The 16,268-nt window shown below is 39.9% G+C and overlaps 1 protein-coding gene across 3 annotated transcripts in view; it reads left to right on the forward strand.

Annotated features, from left to right (window-relative positions):
* Positions 1-16,268, forward strand: part of trim2a (tripartite motif containing 2a) — a 36,907-nt gene that overhangs the window by 6,698 nt on the left and 13,941 nt on the right. For 2 of the 3 annotated variants that reach the window (XM_028605181.1, XM_028605198.1), the window contains exon 2: positions 15,245-15,423. In XM_028605181.1, the coding sequence (XP_028460982.1) occupies positions 15,290-15,423 (134 nt within the window). In that variant the 5' untranslated portion in view covers positions 15,245-15,289. Of the gene's footprint in view, positions 1-1,769; positions 1,906-15,244; positions 15,424-16,268 lie in introns of those variants that run through there. The other variant, XM_028605189.1, reaches the window with a different exon arrangement.

Below are 16,268 nucleotides of genomic sequence, written 5' to 3' on the forward strand. Positions count from 1 at the left end.
TGTGTGTGTGTGTGTGTGTGTGTGTGTGTGTGTGTGTGTGTGTGTGTGTGTGTGTGTGTGTGTGTGTGTGTGTGTGTGTGTGTGTGTGTGTGTGTGTGTGTGTGTGTGTGTGTGTGTGTGTGTGTGTGTGTGTGTGTGTGTGTGTGTGTTACATTTTGCAAAAAGGCACAGGCATCAAGCAAAATCTGTCTGTAGCGCAGAGTATTGACATTTCAAATCCGATAAGTTGTCTTGTTTACTTATTCTTTGATTTGATGTTTCTGCAGTTTAATTACCATTTTGCCAGTTTAGAAAGTTCGGGAGCTTTTGATCATTTCACAGTATCTTCATCAGCAAACTGTTCACCCAGTTGCAGATGTTCAAATCTCTTTATTTTCTTTTAGCACTTAAAGTCCTTTTGCTCCGATAAAATCTCCATGTTATATGATTAAAATCACTTGAACAACTATTGATTGTTTGCTCAGCTGCTGTTTTCAAGGTCAAGAACTTACTCAGACCTTGGACACCATTTTGCTAAGACTGTTTTACGATGGCAAAGTTCTTGCCTTTTAGACTGCAATTAACGTTGGAGAAATTTGTTAAATTAAAGCAAGACCAGGAGTCTGCAGCCATGCTGGAGGCTCGGTGAGGTTGTACATAGGCATAACACCAGCAAGCTAACGTCAGCAAGCTAACATGCTCCCATGGCAATGGTTGATTTTAAGCAGATGATGTTTAGCACGCTAACATTTGCTTGTTGTTGGACTGACCGACCGACCTCTCCATAGAGATAGATAGAGATAGTGTCCATAGAGACACGCTGCTAATAGTAAAAAAACATGTTTATATTTCTCTGAGTGATAAGAAAAAGAATATTGTATTAGTTTATTCAAGTGATTTGTGGGTAAAGTAGTCCTCTTCTTCCTCTTGTCTCTCTGCTGAGTTGTAGTCTTTGGTTCTGTTGCATCATCTCCGTCTTGTTTACCGGCCTTGCTTCAGTGCACGGAGTCCCTCGAGGCAAACAGGACAGATACTAACATGCTTGTTCAGCTGGTGAATAACTGCACTTTCACTCACACACTAAACTATCACGTTCTGTGTATGACTGCGCAGTGATCCTTATTCAGAGGATTATGGTTATGGTTATTGTGGATTTTTAATTTGTGGACCATCTTGTTTCAATTACTGTGACTTTGGCCAGCTGTTACGCTTGAATTCTCACGTCAGCTTCAACTTTCCAGAATGGCAATGTTAAAACTATTTGTTTTACAGTCTGCTGTAGATTATGCAAATGTTCAACTCTTTAGGGACATATGTGTTTTAAGATTTGACAAGTTGGGCTTATCTCCTTGCAGCTGGCTACAGAGAAAAGATGACGTGCACTTGGGGCCTTTTTTGGAAATTAAGATAAAATTGTGCACATGACATCAGGGTTCAATTGTTTATTTTATTACAAAAAAAAACATGCTTTGTTTATTGTACTAGGGTCAGTTCTTGGACAAATAATTTGTCTCCTGTTGGACAGCTTGGTTTACCTTCCACTTCTCTTTCTGTCAGGTCTTCTGTCACTCCTTATCAGTTTCTCCTCCATGCTGGTCATGCCTCTGGGACTCTGCCCTCACTGGGGTTAAAGAGTGGCACAAGCTTTAAGCCCTGCCTCCTCCAGCCTCACTAAACCCTCTGATTGGTCCATTCTTTCCCTCTACGCCACCGGCTGGCCCTCCCCCTCGGTCTGTGCTTACCCAGTGGCTCCCGGTCAGTCTGTTTGGATTATTGTAACAGCTCAGGCCTCTCACATGCCCTCCCCTCTCTGCCCACTGCACACACTACGGTATATATTAGAGATGAAGGATTAGGTGACAGAGAGCAGCGTTTGTTTTCACCTCAGAGAAGAGAAGAAGAAAGGAAAGCAACCATGGAGTTGAAGTAAGTGGGGTGTTTGGGGTTTAAAGATGGAGAGGAGGTTTGGAAAGAGTGAGTAATAGATGGAAAAATGACATGAGGAAAGAGTAAAAGTAAAGATTGTTGTGATTAAAGGAAATGGGGGAACTGTACCAATGTTGTTTTGGGAAAAGTTATGCAGACCGTTGATGAATTGCTTGTATGTCAGTCTGTTTGGCTTCTGTAGCTGGAAAAGATTATTATTAAAAGATGGAGCTAATACTAGAAATACAGGTTAGCTCACATAGTTTCAGGTTTTCGCATGCTGTAGTGAACTTTACATAGTGTTTATTTTGAGCAGATGTGCCTTAAGTGGCTTTTCCATGCAGGTGTATACTGCACTGTATGCTTGCAACAAAATATTTGCTTTTATTCTCATTTCCTTGTTCCTGTTTGTCATGCTCAGTGGCCTCAGCTGGTCTGTCTTCAAACCAAGAAGGTGCACTGTACTTAGGGCTGGGCGATATGGACCAAAAGTCATATCCCGATATATTTTGGCTGAATATCGATATACGATATATATCCCGATATTTTTTCCGCAAAGTGAGAGCAAATGTTCAGTCAAAGCCAAATATGACATGTCACATGTAGTTTCATAGAAACCGGCTATTTCAGTGAACAGTTGCAAAATCAAATGAATAAATAATAAACATGTTTCTTCACCTGGTTCAATGCTCAGCTGTTCAAATAACAATAAAATGTGAACATAAATACAGTATAACAACAGGAGTACCTTTTATGAAATCAAAGCGCCATAAGGTTTGTTTTAGTTTTTTTCCAACGTTTTAAATTGTTAAATTTTTCTTCTACACATTTTCAGCACTTATTTCTACGTCCCAAATATTTTCTAATATAGGGCTGGGCGATATAGAGAAAATCAGATATCATGATATTCTTGACCAAATACCTCGATATCAATATTGCGGCGATATATTCTAGAGTTGACAGTTCTCTCGCAAAATATCTTCACACTTAGATTTTAGATAAATAATCAATAATAAAACAGCTAGAACAGTCTGGTAAGTTCAGAAAAGTACATCACTTCACTGTAATGCAGCCTTTAAAACCAGGAAAAGACACTTATGTCATATCACGATATTACGATATCCAAAATCTTAGACGATATCTAGTCTCATATCACGATATCGATATAATATCGATATATCGCCCAGCCCTAACTGTACTGTACATGTGTTGGGAAAAACTCAAGTCAATCTTATTATAATAAAGTTTGTCTCCAAGAGCTTCACAACATATTTCCAGAAACACTGCACTGCACAATAACACATTGTGGTTATACTGTACTGTTTGCTTAATCGTCTCCTCAATTGAGTGTTCGTTAAATGTTCCAGTGTAGTTCATCAAGGTCCCCAGAACATTCTTCACATATGTGAAATGAGTTGTACTGCTCTCGAGTTTTTCCTTGAAGTGCTCATATTATGCTCATTTTCAGGTTCATAATTGTATTAAGAGGTTATATCATAATAGGTTTCCATGGTTTAATTTTCAAAAAACACCATATTTTTGTTGTACCGCACATTGCTGCAGCCCCTCTTTTCACCCTGTGTATTGAGCTCTCTGTTTTAGCTACAGAGTGAGGCATCACACTTCTGTTCCATCTTTGTTGGGAGTCGCACATGGCAGCTAGGCGAGCATTATAACGTGTGTTACAAAGTGATGCATGTTTGTCACGGAAGTAAAGGCTGGACTACAATAGAGCTGTTTGGAGCAGTTTGTGAACAGTGTTTTCTGTTGGAGATGGTAAGTCCCTTTGGGGTGGACTTTGGGCTTTTTCACTTTGTAAACCTATAACAAGCACAAAAAAGATATATAACCTACCAAAGGAAAGGGAAAAAGCCAAAAAGCATAATATTAGCACTTTAACACATATGTGTTGTATATACCACCTCAATGTGGTTAAAAAGCGCTTACATTACATACAGTATAACCAAAAGTGTTTGTAAGTGTTATTTATCAGTGTGGGAGAAGCAGCAGGATGACATCCAGAGAGAATAAACAACAATGAAAAATGCAGGCTGTGTATCAGCTGATAAGCTGAAATATGACGTCTGTAGCTGCATCATTAAGCTGTCTAGGCTTAAAATATTTGACGCAGTCATCCTATTGTAACACTGGTAACTCTTTTACTGTTTACTGCATTAAAACATTTCAGGATGGAGGTATAAGTAAAAAGCACAGTGACACCTTTTTTCACTGGAACTTGGTCCACTTTAATGACTGCCACGAAAGTTGGAAAACAGAACTCTGACAACAAACATGATGCATCACTTTTCTTCTCATTTAAGGCACCGGCAGGCTAAACGACTGCTAACACTAAAGGCAATGTGCAAAGTGTTAATGTAGTTCCTAGCTAAACACATAAGGAAGGAAATTTGAAAGGGATGGATGGAGTTAGTGAATTTAAGAGGTGCTGGTAGGCATATTATAACAATTTGTCATTACAATTTAATTTGTCTACTTTAAACTCTTAATGGATTTTAAAACAATTTTTAATATCACTCTGTGTTGACAAGTGCGATGCAGGAGGATTAAAGATCAACTAAATTAAAAACCAGTCATGGTGCATTTTGTCTGGGCATTGAGTCACAGTTTTTAGCTTCATTGAATTCTGGTTGACAGATGTGCAACATGGACAGTTTCCAATGGCACTACGCTAGCACATCTGTAGGCCTTAATTAGAGGTCAGTAGTAAGCATACATGCGCTAACACACCCAGACACCCAGACAGGGGCATTGTCTTATCTTGTGTCACCAGAATGCACGGTTGACAGATACTGTATACAGCCCAGTGACGCAGTGACATTATTTCCCTATTTACTGCAGCCCTTAGTGCAGCTCCTTTTCTCTGAAACATGTCAATTTGACCCAGGAAACATGGGAGACAAACAATGGGAGAGAATTCAGTTCTTCAGTGGGATTAGCACTCAACAAAGTTTGCGAAAGTTCGCAAAAATGTCTTGAAGCTGCCTGAAGTAAACCCATAAAATAGTGTTCATGTATCGCTATCAATACCCCAATCGACCAGTAGTCTTTCATCTATGGTTTTTAAAGATGCTGCTCTTCGTTGAGACTTTTCAAACCGGGGAGGAGGGAGGATGTGAAATTAAACTAAATTAAAGAAGGGATATTCAGGCTAAAGGCATGCTCTGCTGCTGTAATCTCTCATTATCCTGTCTCCAGTGGTTGCTTTAGATTAGCACAAGAGAGTTCTTTTAATTCAGAGGAGAGGGTTATGTCAACCTCTCCAGCACTCAAGGCATTTAAAGCCCCTGATTCCACTGAAAGCTCGAAACCACTACAACAATATAAATTGCACTATATAAAGGTGTGGTTTAATTTTTTTTGCAACAGCTCCCTGCAGCTGCTGCTAAATCATTACTGCATCTGAAGTACGGTAGTCTTAGAATTTAAGTATTCTGTTGTGAAACTAGTGTTGATGAAATGGTGCGATTACCAGGGTCACCATGGACTGTAAGCCTTATTGACAAACCATCTGGTGCTGAGAGGATTTAAAGTACAATACATGCTGACAACAAACAATCTGTAACTGTCAGCTCACACATAAACATCAGTTATTATGATGATATAGTGTGTTTTGAGTCTGTAGTGTCAACACAGTACATGTAGCATTCAGCCATTCAGAACTGTTGCCTAACTATAAAAGTAACCTTATAAGGTTTAGAAGGTTACTTTTTTTCACTATAGTCTTATATTGTGTTCCCAGAATGCACAGTTGGCAGATATACAGCAAGTGACCCATTTACATCCTTCATTCAGAGAACATCCTTTTTCTCTGAAGCATGTAAGATGTGATCAGACAGTTAGATGAGAAGATTTGAAAGCACTCTCATGTTTGTGCGTTAAGTATGGAAGATGCAGTTAGCCTAGCTTAGGATAACGACTGGAAGCAGGAGGAAACGGCATGCAACCTCCCCTGAAACACATTGTAGTTTTTAGCTATGAAAGCAACATGTCAGTCTGTTGGTTAGTCCACCACACTGAACTATGCCAACACCTACTGGATGGATTGAGATGGAATTTTGTACAGACATTCATGGTCCCCAGGGGATAAATCTTAGTGACTTTGGTGATCCTCTGACTTTCCCATCCTGAGGTTCATGTTTGTGGTTTTGAATTAAATGTTTACACAACTAAAGGACATTTGGTACACACATTCAGGTTCCCCTCAGAATGTTTTTTTTAAAATGTAAATTTGGTGATCCCTTAAGTTTTCGTTAGTGCCACCATCAAGTCAAAACTCCCAATTGTCCAAATCTTTGGTTTATGACCAAATACCATTACCCTCAGCTGTAGTTTGTGTGTAGTGCTAATTAGCATTAGCATGCTAAAATGCTAAACTAAACATTGGTGATTTGACTCTGAGTCTTGCATTACTGTTTGTTTACGGATTAAACAAATGAGATATGTGTTCTAGCTCTGTATTTAATGCAGACAATTGAGCGCTATGGATTTTGTCATCTAACTTGAATAAGCGTATTTCCTGAAAACGATTCAGTGCATCAGTCTTTTTAACTCTTTTATTGTGGTTACTTAGATTGCAGCAACATAACAAATGTTTGACTTTACACAAGCTCTTCAATCCCAAAACAGTTCTCTCTTTAAGAGTTTTAAGATAGTTTTACCTTCAGAGGAGAACAAATGTTAAGGTGTGAGGAACATATCAATGTATATAGTGCAATCAAAATAATCAAAAAACACTTGCACGACAATGAAATCTCAGTTTATATTGCTGATGTAAAATAAAGTGGTTGTGCATGAAAAGAGCAGCAATAAAATTTGCTCGGCGAGTCACTCTGGCATTCAGTAATGATGCTCATTAACTATGCCCTTGTAGCCGAGCTGCACCAATTACATCGGTGTATCTGATATAGGCAGACCAGAGTCGAGCTAAACAGATGACGACAGCGCTGCAACGTCGAAGTCATTAGTAAATATTGCAAAGATGGCTACGGATGAACACCAGTTGTTTGAAACGGCTTTGGCCGCTACAATGAACGAGTTAGACTTGGTTTTTTATCTAAAAGAGGAACAGAAGACGGCACTCGAATCGTTCCTTTGCAAGAAGGACGTTTTTGCTGTTTTGCCGACCGGATACGGCAAGAGTTTAATCTACCAATTAGCTCCTCTGGTAGCTAAACGTATGGGGCTCTGGATACATCACCCTGTGTATTGTTGTGATTGGTCGTAGTGTTATCCAATTGCGTGCAGTGAGATTTTCAAAGGCATACTTGGTGCCGCCCCTCGAGTTGGGCTATTTTCATTACTCATTGCCAGACCCTTAATCTTTCGGATTTGGGTCTGGATTTCCAGGCTACAACATGCTAGCACAGCAGTGAACCTGCATGTGACTGAACTCTTGGACTTTTGACCTGACAAACTACGGAGTCTTACTTTCAATAATGTTCAGGCGAAGTGAGACAAACAATCAGGTTTCCATACGTACTACCAAACAGCTGTGGTGGAATGTAAATACTACATTTACTCAAGTACTGTACTTAAGTACAAATAGAACTGTTTAAATCGTTTCCACTTTCTAAAATGTGAGGATTTGTCTGCATTGAGTACTTTTTACTTTTAATACTTTAAGTACATTTTACTGATAACATGTCCAATGCATGGCTTTACTTTTAACAGAGTATTTTTACAGTGCGGTATTAGTACTTTTACTTAAGTAAAGGATTTGAATACTTCTTCCACCACTGCCAAACAGAAACCCCTCATTATCTGAATGAACATGATGTGTAACATGTGACAGATCCACCTGTTTGTCTTTGGTTGTATACATTTTGAAAGCGGTCCTCTGACTGTGCAGGGTCATTATTGTGCAGGGTGACATGGCATTATGTGTGTCACTGCGTCTAGAAACAGAGAGATGGTAAAAACAGCTGAGGTCAGTGCTTTGGAAAGAGCGGTGGGATGGACACCAGAGGGAGACTCAGAGTAACATACAAGCCACCGCAGCCACTATGTCAATCCAAACCTCGAATAAACCTAAAAGAACCGTTTGATAACGGTTTCCTCTTCATACTGGTGAGTGAAAATGAGCTGGGTTCAAAATTACAGCTTGCCCTAGACCCTCTACATACAACATTTAAAGTTAATCGTTGGTCAAAGTTGTGTTTTCTTTGTTGGAGGATGAGTTGAGAGAGCTGTTGTTTTATTACCGCGACTAAGTCAGTTGGAAATGCTGTTTTTGCTTCATGGGGATGTGGGTGTGAACAGCGAAGCAACACAAACAGGTTGAGTAAAGTGTTGACTCTTCAGTGTGTGTTAATGTGTTTGTGCCCCTGAGCTATTAGTGTCTTTACTTTGTTATTTTCATACAGGCCTTTCAGTGATGTAAAGGGTCCTGCTGGCTTCTGGGAAAGTAGGGGACCCTACATTTTAAGCCATGCTTGTGTCGTGGCTCTACGAATGGCTATGTCAATCTGTTGGTTAGTTGGTCCACCACTTAAGTCCTGACTCAAATATCTCAACAACTGCTGGATGGATCGCCATAAAACACAGTTTTGTGTTTCTGTTTGTTTTGTGGTTTGGTTTCTAGTGGTTGACTCTTTACTTTATGTTCAGATTGCAGACTGTGCCTTTAACAAATCAGAAACAAAGTGATGAAAAAAGTGTCATGGAAGCTTATGGCTGTGAGGATGTGAGTGTAGGAACAAAGTTTGCATTATCCAAATTGAAGGCAGCCTCTGCAACCACTCATTAAAGGTAGAGCTTTGGAGCATCATGTGGGATTTGAAGCAATGTTTTTGTTCATATGGGGAACCTTCGAACCACAAGGCTGGTAATATTACATTTTTTTCCTGTTCCAACAATGTGATAATCCACCTCGCTATGCTTTCAGCTTTATCCTTTAGAGTACTGAATCCAAGTTGATTGTGCAGCTGCAAGTTAATGCTACACACACACACACACACACACACACACACACACACACACACACACACACACACACACACACACACACACACACACACGCAAATGATGTGACGTTGCATTAGATTAGTTTCTCTTTTTCTGTGTCCCACTCCTCTGACTGACTCACTGAGTTTGGCAGAGGCTGAGATGAGATCACTGGAACAGCTTTGAAGCTGCCAGGCATAATGAAATGTGTGAAACAGCTCAGTCAAGATCAACTGAGTTTGTTTTCAAATGGAAAGGTAGAAAAGCTACAAAAAAAATTGAGAACTTCTTATTCACTGGTAGATGAAAAACAGCATTTTCTCAGCATATAAAACTATCATTCAAATCCAGCAACAAATCCCAGCCTCTAAGAAAGAAACTAGAAGTCAAAATGCCCATTATTATAAAATGTCAGCATGTTACTGATGAAAGAAATACAGAAGAACAGCAGAAATCCCCCTTCACTGTGTTTTTACTGTTCTAGTCTTTCCTCAAGACAAAATTATATTCTTAGCAGACAGATCTTGATCTTGAACTGACTTCAAAGTATGTGTGTTATTATTTGAAGACCTATCCAAGAAATAAAAGGACATTTTAGTTTTATTTGTTTTTCAACTATTGAAGCCATTCATTTCTTCAATAGACTCCCATTCTTGCCACCAAGGGTAAACCTGCCTTCAATGTTCTTAAATGAAGATACTTGATGCAAACAATGGAGACGATTTATCTGGATAATCATATTTTAATTTAGTTTCAATTCATCCATTCAGCCTGACATTTGTATTTGTGTTAAACAATTTCTTAAGAGAGAGGGTTATTTTTATTTAGCCTTAACCAATAAGATGTCATTTTCAGTTGACACAGAAGCTGTGGCTAAAGCAGTTGTCAGAAGCGGTTGCCTTTTTCACATTGATCAAAGAAATCTGTAAATTTAAGAGTTGTTATTTCTGTATGTGCTCGAACGATAAGATGTACAGCTTAGTTGATCTCACTCAGTCACTGTTTATCAGGAATGCTGCTAAGTAGCTAGTTAGCTATGCAGGACGATAAGGTTTATCAGTGTTTTTAGCCCCCAACGGTGCCTTCCAGGCAGCGTTACCTGGAAGGCACCGTTGGGAGGCACTGGTTAGGGTTAGGGTTAAGGTTAAAGGAACATGCCGACTTATTGGGAATTTAGCTTATTCACCGTAACCCCCAGAGTTAGACAAGTCCATATGTATCGACTTGTCTAACTCTGGGAGTTACGGTGAATAAGCTAAACTCCCAATAAGTCGGCGTGTTCCTTTAAGGTTAGGGTTAGGTGCCTTGAAGGAGCAGTTGGGGGGGAAAAAACACCATTGAGCGATGATAACGCTCCCGTTCTTAATCCTGACATTCTGAGATCTACTACGATTGGTTGACTGTTTCTCAGCCAGTCAGGAAACGCGCTAAAAACAATTAGCAGACAGGTCGTTAAATTGTAGAAACTTAAAGCCATTTTTTTTTTTACTAAACACACACCCATCTCTTCTTCCTCCCTGTGGCACGTTCACCACATACACATGTGCATACAGTACACAGCAGTGTTGTTGTAGTACTCGAGATCTGTCTTGGTAAGTCCACTTTTTGAAGGTCTGCTTGCGCTCGTCTGGGAATCGACCGTATTTTTACTCGGTCTTGTCTCGGTCCCAGATAAAGAGGACTCTGGATTTTATTATGTATTATTAAGACCGGTCATGACCACAACTATTATTCTATCAAGGCATTTTCATGATACACTTTTGGCAATAAAAGAGGTGAAGAACAATGAAGAAGAATTGGTTTTCTGTGGCTATTTTTTTGCGAATGTAGATTGATTTGAGGAAGGCCTACAGTTAGCATTTTCCACATTTTTTTGTGTCATGCAGTATGGGACTCTATCACACTGATCTGGTCTTGGTCTTGTCTCGGTGTTGATACACTCTGGTCTTGGTGATGACGTGGCCTTGGTTTAGGTGGTCTTGACTAAAACACTTGTACACAGTGTGCAGCCATGATGCAGTATTGGCTTTATTCAGAAGCTCAGTGTTTACTCTTTTCTGAAGGTAAAGCTTTATTCAATTACAAATTCAAAATGTGATATAAATGATCTGGTTCTGCTCGTCCACTCAGGGGTTGCTTCTGGGCCGCAGGCCGGATGTGGCCCGTGGGCTGGCAATTGATAGGCCAGCTTTAGGTGATCTTTTCTAGTAACTATAGAAACCTTCATAGAGTTCATTTTATCACACAGACAGCAGTGCATCTATCTATCTATCTATCTATCTTTCCTGTCATACTTTTATTACCTTATACTTGATAATCAGAACAATCTAATAATCTATTTCACCTTTAATATTTTGCATCTGACTTTTCCTCACTTACCTTTTTTGTCTTTCTCATAAACAGTGAGTCAGCAGCATGCTGACTCACCCCTTCCTTACACACACACACACACACACACACACACACACACACACACACACACACACACACACACACACACACACACACATACACACTCCGAAAGATCACTTTGGCTTTAACTCTATTGGCTGCGGAGGGGACCCGTAACTGCCACCCCTTTTTTCTTTTTCTTCCATTTGTTAGATCACCATACGTCAGCCAGTGCTCGCTCGCATACTCCTGATGCTGCACACGCTCACTGCACTGCAGTGAGCCAGCATTTACTTCAGACAGACAGAGAGAAAGAGAGTGAGGAAGGTAGAAGGTACATGAATGGATGAGACAGACTGAGCCAAGAATTCACGTGATGGGAGGAGAGGAAGTGGTCAGGGAGAGTAAAGGAGGGAGGGGGAAGAGATGATGTTAAAACTGAAAGACAATCTGGCTAAATCGCCCCTCCTCAACTTCGCTCACGTGTGCGCACACACCCATAAACACACGGAGGAGCTGTGTCGCTCACACACACATCCTGACGTCTTCTGTTTGCCTCGTTGCTGCTACCTGGAGGGACGCATCATTTCATGTCAGAGCTGACATGAAGGCAGGTTTGGAGGGATTTTAGTGCCTGCTTTACTCACACCGAGCCAGTGTTTCTGTATGTGTACTGGAGTGGGTGACGCCTGTTGATCGGCCTATAGATGCAGCACAGTAAGTGTTCCTATTAATGATGCTATGAGCCAAACCTTTAGAATAACTGGTTTTGTATTTTGATTATAATTATTTTCTCTTGGCGTCATTATATGCAAAAAGGTAAAATTCCAATCATCATGCATGAATTCAACTCCAGTAATATTTGCCTTTTTCATGTGTACCCTCTGCTGCGTGTTAGATGACCGCTCAATCCAGCAGGAATTATTCCGCTTAGCTGGTGCAGATCTGATTATGTAAGAGTGGAGCGATGTGAGGCTGCTGCAACCCTGTGCACCGCTTCTGTTGTGGCTGTCTGCAGGATTTAGGAATCTGACTTTTATAATCCGTGCCATATTTGATGTTCTGTTAATCTGTTTAATCCGGCCCGTGGATATATAAGAGAGAGATTAAGAGAAAAAAGAAGAGGAGATGGAGAGCATACACCGTACAAAGAAGTACAGTCCCCGAGGGTTTCCTCTCAGCAGCAGAAGTGGCCTGTTTCTGTGCCTGTCTTGAATGTGAAGAGACAATAAAAGCACTGACACACTTTCTGTGTCCGAGTTAGCTGCCAGATAACGTTACAGTGAAGTCCGACATTAAAGTAAAGGAAGCAGTAAATGGATGTTTCAGATACTGGAGAGCAAGTTCTCCGCAATTAAGAAGAATCGTGTATATTTTCTGTAGGTTCAGTGTTCTGTCTCTCGCGGATGAGTGCTGAACCTCAAAGTGCCTTGCTTTCAATTTTATAATCAAATATTTATCAAGTGCCTTTTATGACAAACACTCAGCCAGAGCTACAGCTCTCATTCAAGCTCCCGCTCTCTGACTTTTTGCAACTGCACTGGTTCCCAAAAACATGGGGGGTCAAGAGCCAAGCAACACAAATTCTGCTGTGTTCATTTCTCTGACTTTCCTCTTATCATGTAGAATAGAACAACTAAAAATGCAATGTTAACTTTGCAATGACTTTTTCTCACCCAATACCACTTTTGATACCTGAACAGTATCTGCTGATATCGAGTACTGATCCAACACCAATGAACTTGTTCCTCCTGAATCTAAAATCTGTATATACCTCATGATTGTGGCAGCCAGTCATGAGTGAATGACTGCGTCTGACAGCTGAAACTCTGAATTAAATAATGATATCATCTACAAAGAAACTGTGTCTCATTTGGATCTGTCACATCTGGCAGATACCTGATCATCTTCTCATCAGTACAAGTGCTAATACAGATCCTCAAGGGCACAAATGTGCAAATTTGTAGTAAAACTAAATGAGTTACCATAAACAGGCTGACACTTGACTCTGGTTTTTTTTGATGCCCTGGGGCAGTTGCCTGCTTTGCCTGGTTTGTAATCTAGCTGTCAGTTTGGTTTGAATTCTCTCAACTGGATGGGAACAACCTGAGGCATGCATGGATATATTGTAGGAATTGGATACCAGACTCAAAGATGGCCTTTTATCTGCTCTAGGGAAGTTTTAATATAAACCTCAATGTCCCTCCATCCAAAATTCATAATGGAGTATTAATTGACCTTCTTTGCAGTTGGAGGTGTCAACAGTTTTACAGACGTCTCTTTTATAATGGTAGTCTGTGGGGAACAAGAGGTCACCGTGGAGGCAGACATCTCTTTTGGGGGTCATGAGCCAAAAAGTTTGGGAACAACTGTTCTACTGCATTCTCTGTCAGAAGAGCTCCATCTCTGGACTCACTACATAGCCGTAGTTTCAGTCTGAACTTTCAAGTCTCTAGAAGTCCTTAAAGTTCTCAGAGGAATGGGAATTTGAACATCTACATTACAATGACAAACATACTCCATCTGCTGAGGAAGATTTTGTGACTTGATCAGAAGCTCCAGGAACAGCAGTTTAATCACACCACAAGGTCTTTTTTTAGTGGCTGTTTCCAAATGTCAAGAAATAACTTTCAATCTCTTTTTTTTTTTTTTTTTTTAATTGGAGCTAGAGATTTGAAACTTGCATCTACAATGGTGCACATGTTTTAAATACTAAATTAGATTGGATTAGATCAGATAGACTTTATTGATCCCAAATTGGGAAATTTCACTGCCACAGCAGGAAATATAAGACGCATACAGAATATACAAGAAAATATAAATAGGATAGATTACAAGTTAGAATACAAGAGTTAGTTGGCGCTTTTGCGAACATTTGATGTTGAAGCCATGAGCACAGTTTGACCTCCCTCTTCACAACCTCTCAGCTGTTGTATCTGTATCCCAGGCTGTTAGTCCCACTGAATCAGTGAGTAAAAGTGACTATATGTAGGCGAAATCCAATCCCTGATTTTAATAAAGCAGATTTTAAAAACAACAGTTGACCAAAGTGCTGTACAATCAAAGATGACAAAACACAAAAAACCCACAATAAAACACAAAGACCAGTTTAAAAGACAAAATGACAACAGTATAGAAAGGCAACTATCATAGTGTGTTAAAAGCTTTGAGCGTTGATCTTGTGACCACAAGGAGCGCGCCTGATCAGCTGATCTGAGTGACCAGGGGGGACGTATGGTTGTAAAAGGTTGGAGAGGTTGGAGCTAGCACATTTAATGATTTTGAATGATGTAAACAATAAAATCTTAAAATCAATCTCCTAAAACGTACAGGGAGCCAGTGCTGGGAGGCCAGTATGAGGGAAATCTGCTCTCGCCTGCGTGGTTCTGTTAAAAGACGAGCTGCAGCGTTCTGGACCAACTGCAAGCGTGCGAGGGAGGCCTGGTTTACCAACATAAAGGACATTATTATTATAGTCACGTCGGGTCGAGATAAAAGCATGTATAACTCTTTCAAAATATCGAAAAGACAAAAAGTGAAAAAAAATAAGTTTATCCCACTGAGGAAAAGGAAGATCATCTAGAAGTTGGTTTTGTCTTGGAGGAGATGTTTACAGTCTAATTTAAATACTTCTGTGTTTATGAGTGTTCAATTAAATTGTATTTCTATTGTCAAATCACAACTGGAGTTATCTCAGGACACTAGAGATAGAGTAGGTCTAGACCACACTCTACAATTTACAAAAGCCCAACATTTTGAAGCCTGTAGCCACAGCCGCTGATTTGTGTTTCTGTTTGTGCATTTGGCATTTCCTCTCCTTCAGTGAGAGGATGGAAGGAAGAAGGCATTTTGCTTTAAACTTTGATCTTTACCACCTACAGATTTCCACTCGCCTCCATGGGTCATCACTGTGCGTTTGATCCTACTTTGTCGTCTTTTTGCTTTGTCCTCACTTGTCTCGTCCTCCCTCTGTTTCTCTCTGCAGGGTGCTGGGTAAGAGGAAGAGGGACTCCTATGTCAGAGTTTTAGGATGGCCAGTGAAGGCTCCACTATTCCCAGCCCCGTGGTCCGCCAGATTGACAAGCAGTTCTTGATCTGCAGCATATGTCTGGACCGCTACGAAAACCCCAAAGTACTGCCCTGCCTACATACCTTCTGTGAGAGGTGAGTGTTGCTTTAGAGTAGAGATTACATGTTTTAATCCTGTGAAGTGTGTATACTGGACAGGGAATATGTGTTTCTGATGTTAAAATCAAAGAGAAAAAAAGGAGTGAAAAAAGTGGGCAAATAACTAACTCAAATTCAGATGTAGGATTTCCATGTTTTCTGCGAAAAAGAGATGCTGCATGACAGTAAGTGGGAGATGCAGCAATTATACTTAATTGTGTAGTGCTTTTCTTAATGAGAGTCTTGTTTTACATCTCTGCTGTTAACTTGGGTGTGTTGGTGCCATCCTCTCTGACAACTAGCCTTTGTTTCTGACACAAAAGAGAAACTGAGAACTGTGCCTGTCTGTCCCTTATACTCTGGTTGCTTCTGGAGAGTCGATAAACTTTCAGATTGAACAATGGCTACAGAAATTTCTCTTCTGGTATATGTATTTCACACATGCATGCCTGCGGTATAAGGGAATTTTTCTGAAGTGGTTGGAGGAAAATAGAATACAATACCTCACATTTGAGTTATTTAGATCCAAACAGATCCCATTTGTTGTGAAGTTAAAGTTGTGAAGTTAAAGTTGAAGTGTTAAAGCATTATGCATCTTTTTTTCTGTTCTGGGCTTGGATTTATCTTATCTGCCAGATAGCAGCTATACCTACAACTATATTTAACCATGATTTATAATTGTAAAAGAGAGATTATTTAAATGAATGTATAAAGTGTAATATAACGTTAAGTCCTCTATGACAGAAAAGCATTATTGTACTGACCTGACGCTTCCTCTTATATAGGCTACTGTATATATTATTATTTTTTAAGTATTTTTTGGCCTTTTATTGCCTTTTATT

This window comes from Perca flavescens, chromosome 2 (assembly GCF_004354835.1).
Source record: "Perca flavescens isolate YP-PL-M2 chromosome 2, PFLA_1.0, whole genome shotgun sequence".
Classification (NCBI taxonomy): domain Eukaryota; kingdom Metazoa; phylum Chordata; class Actinopteri; order Perciformes; family Percidae; genus Perca; species Perca flavescens.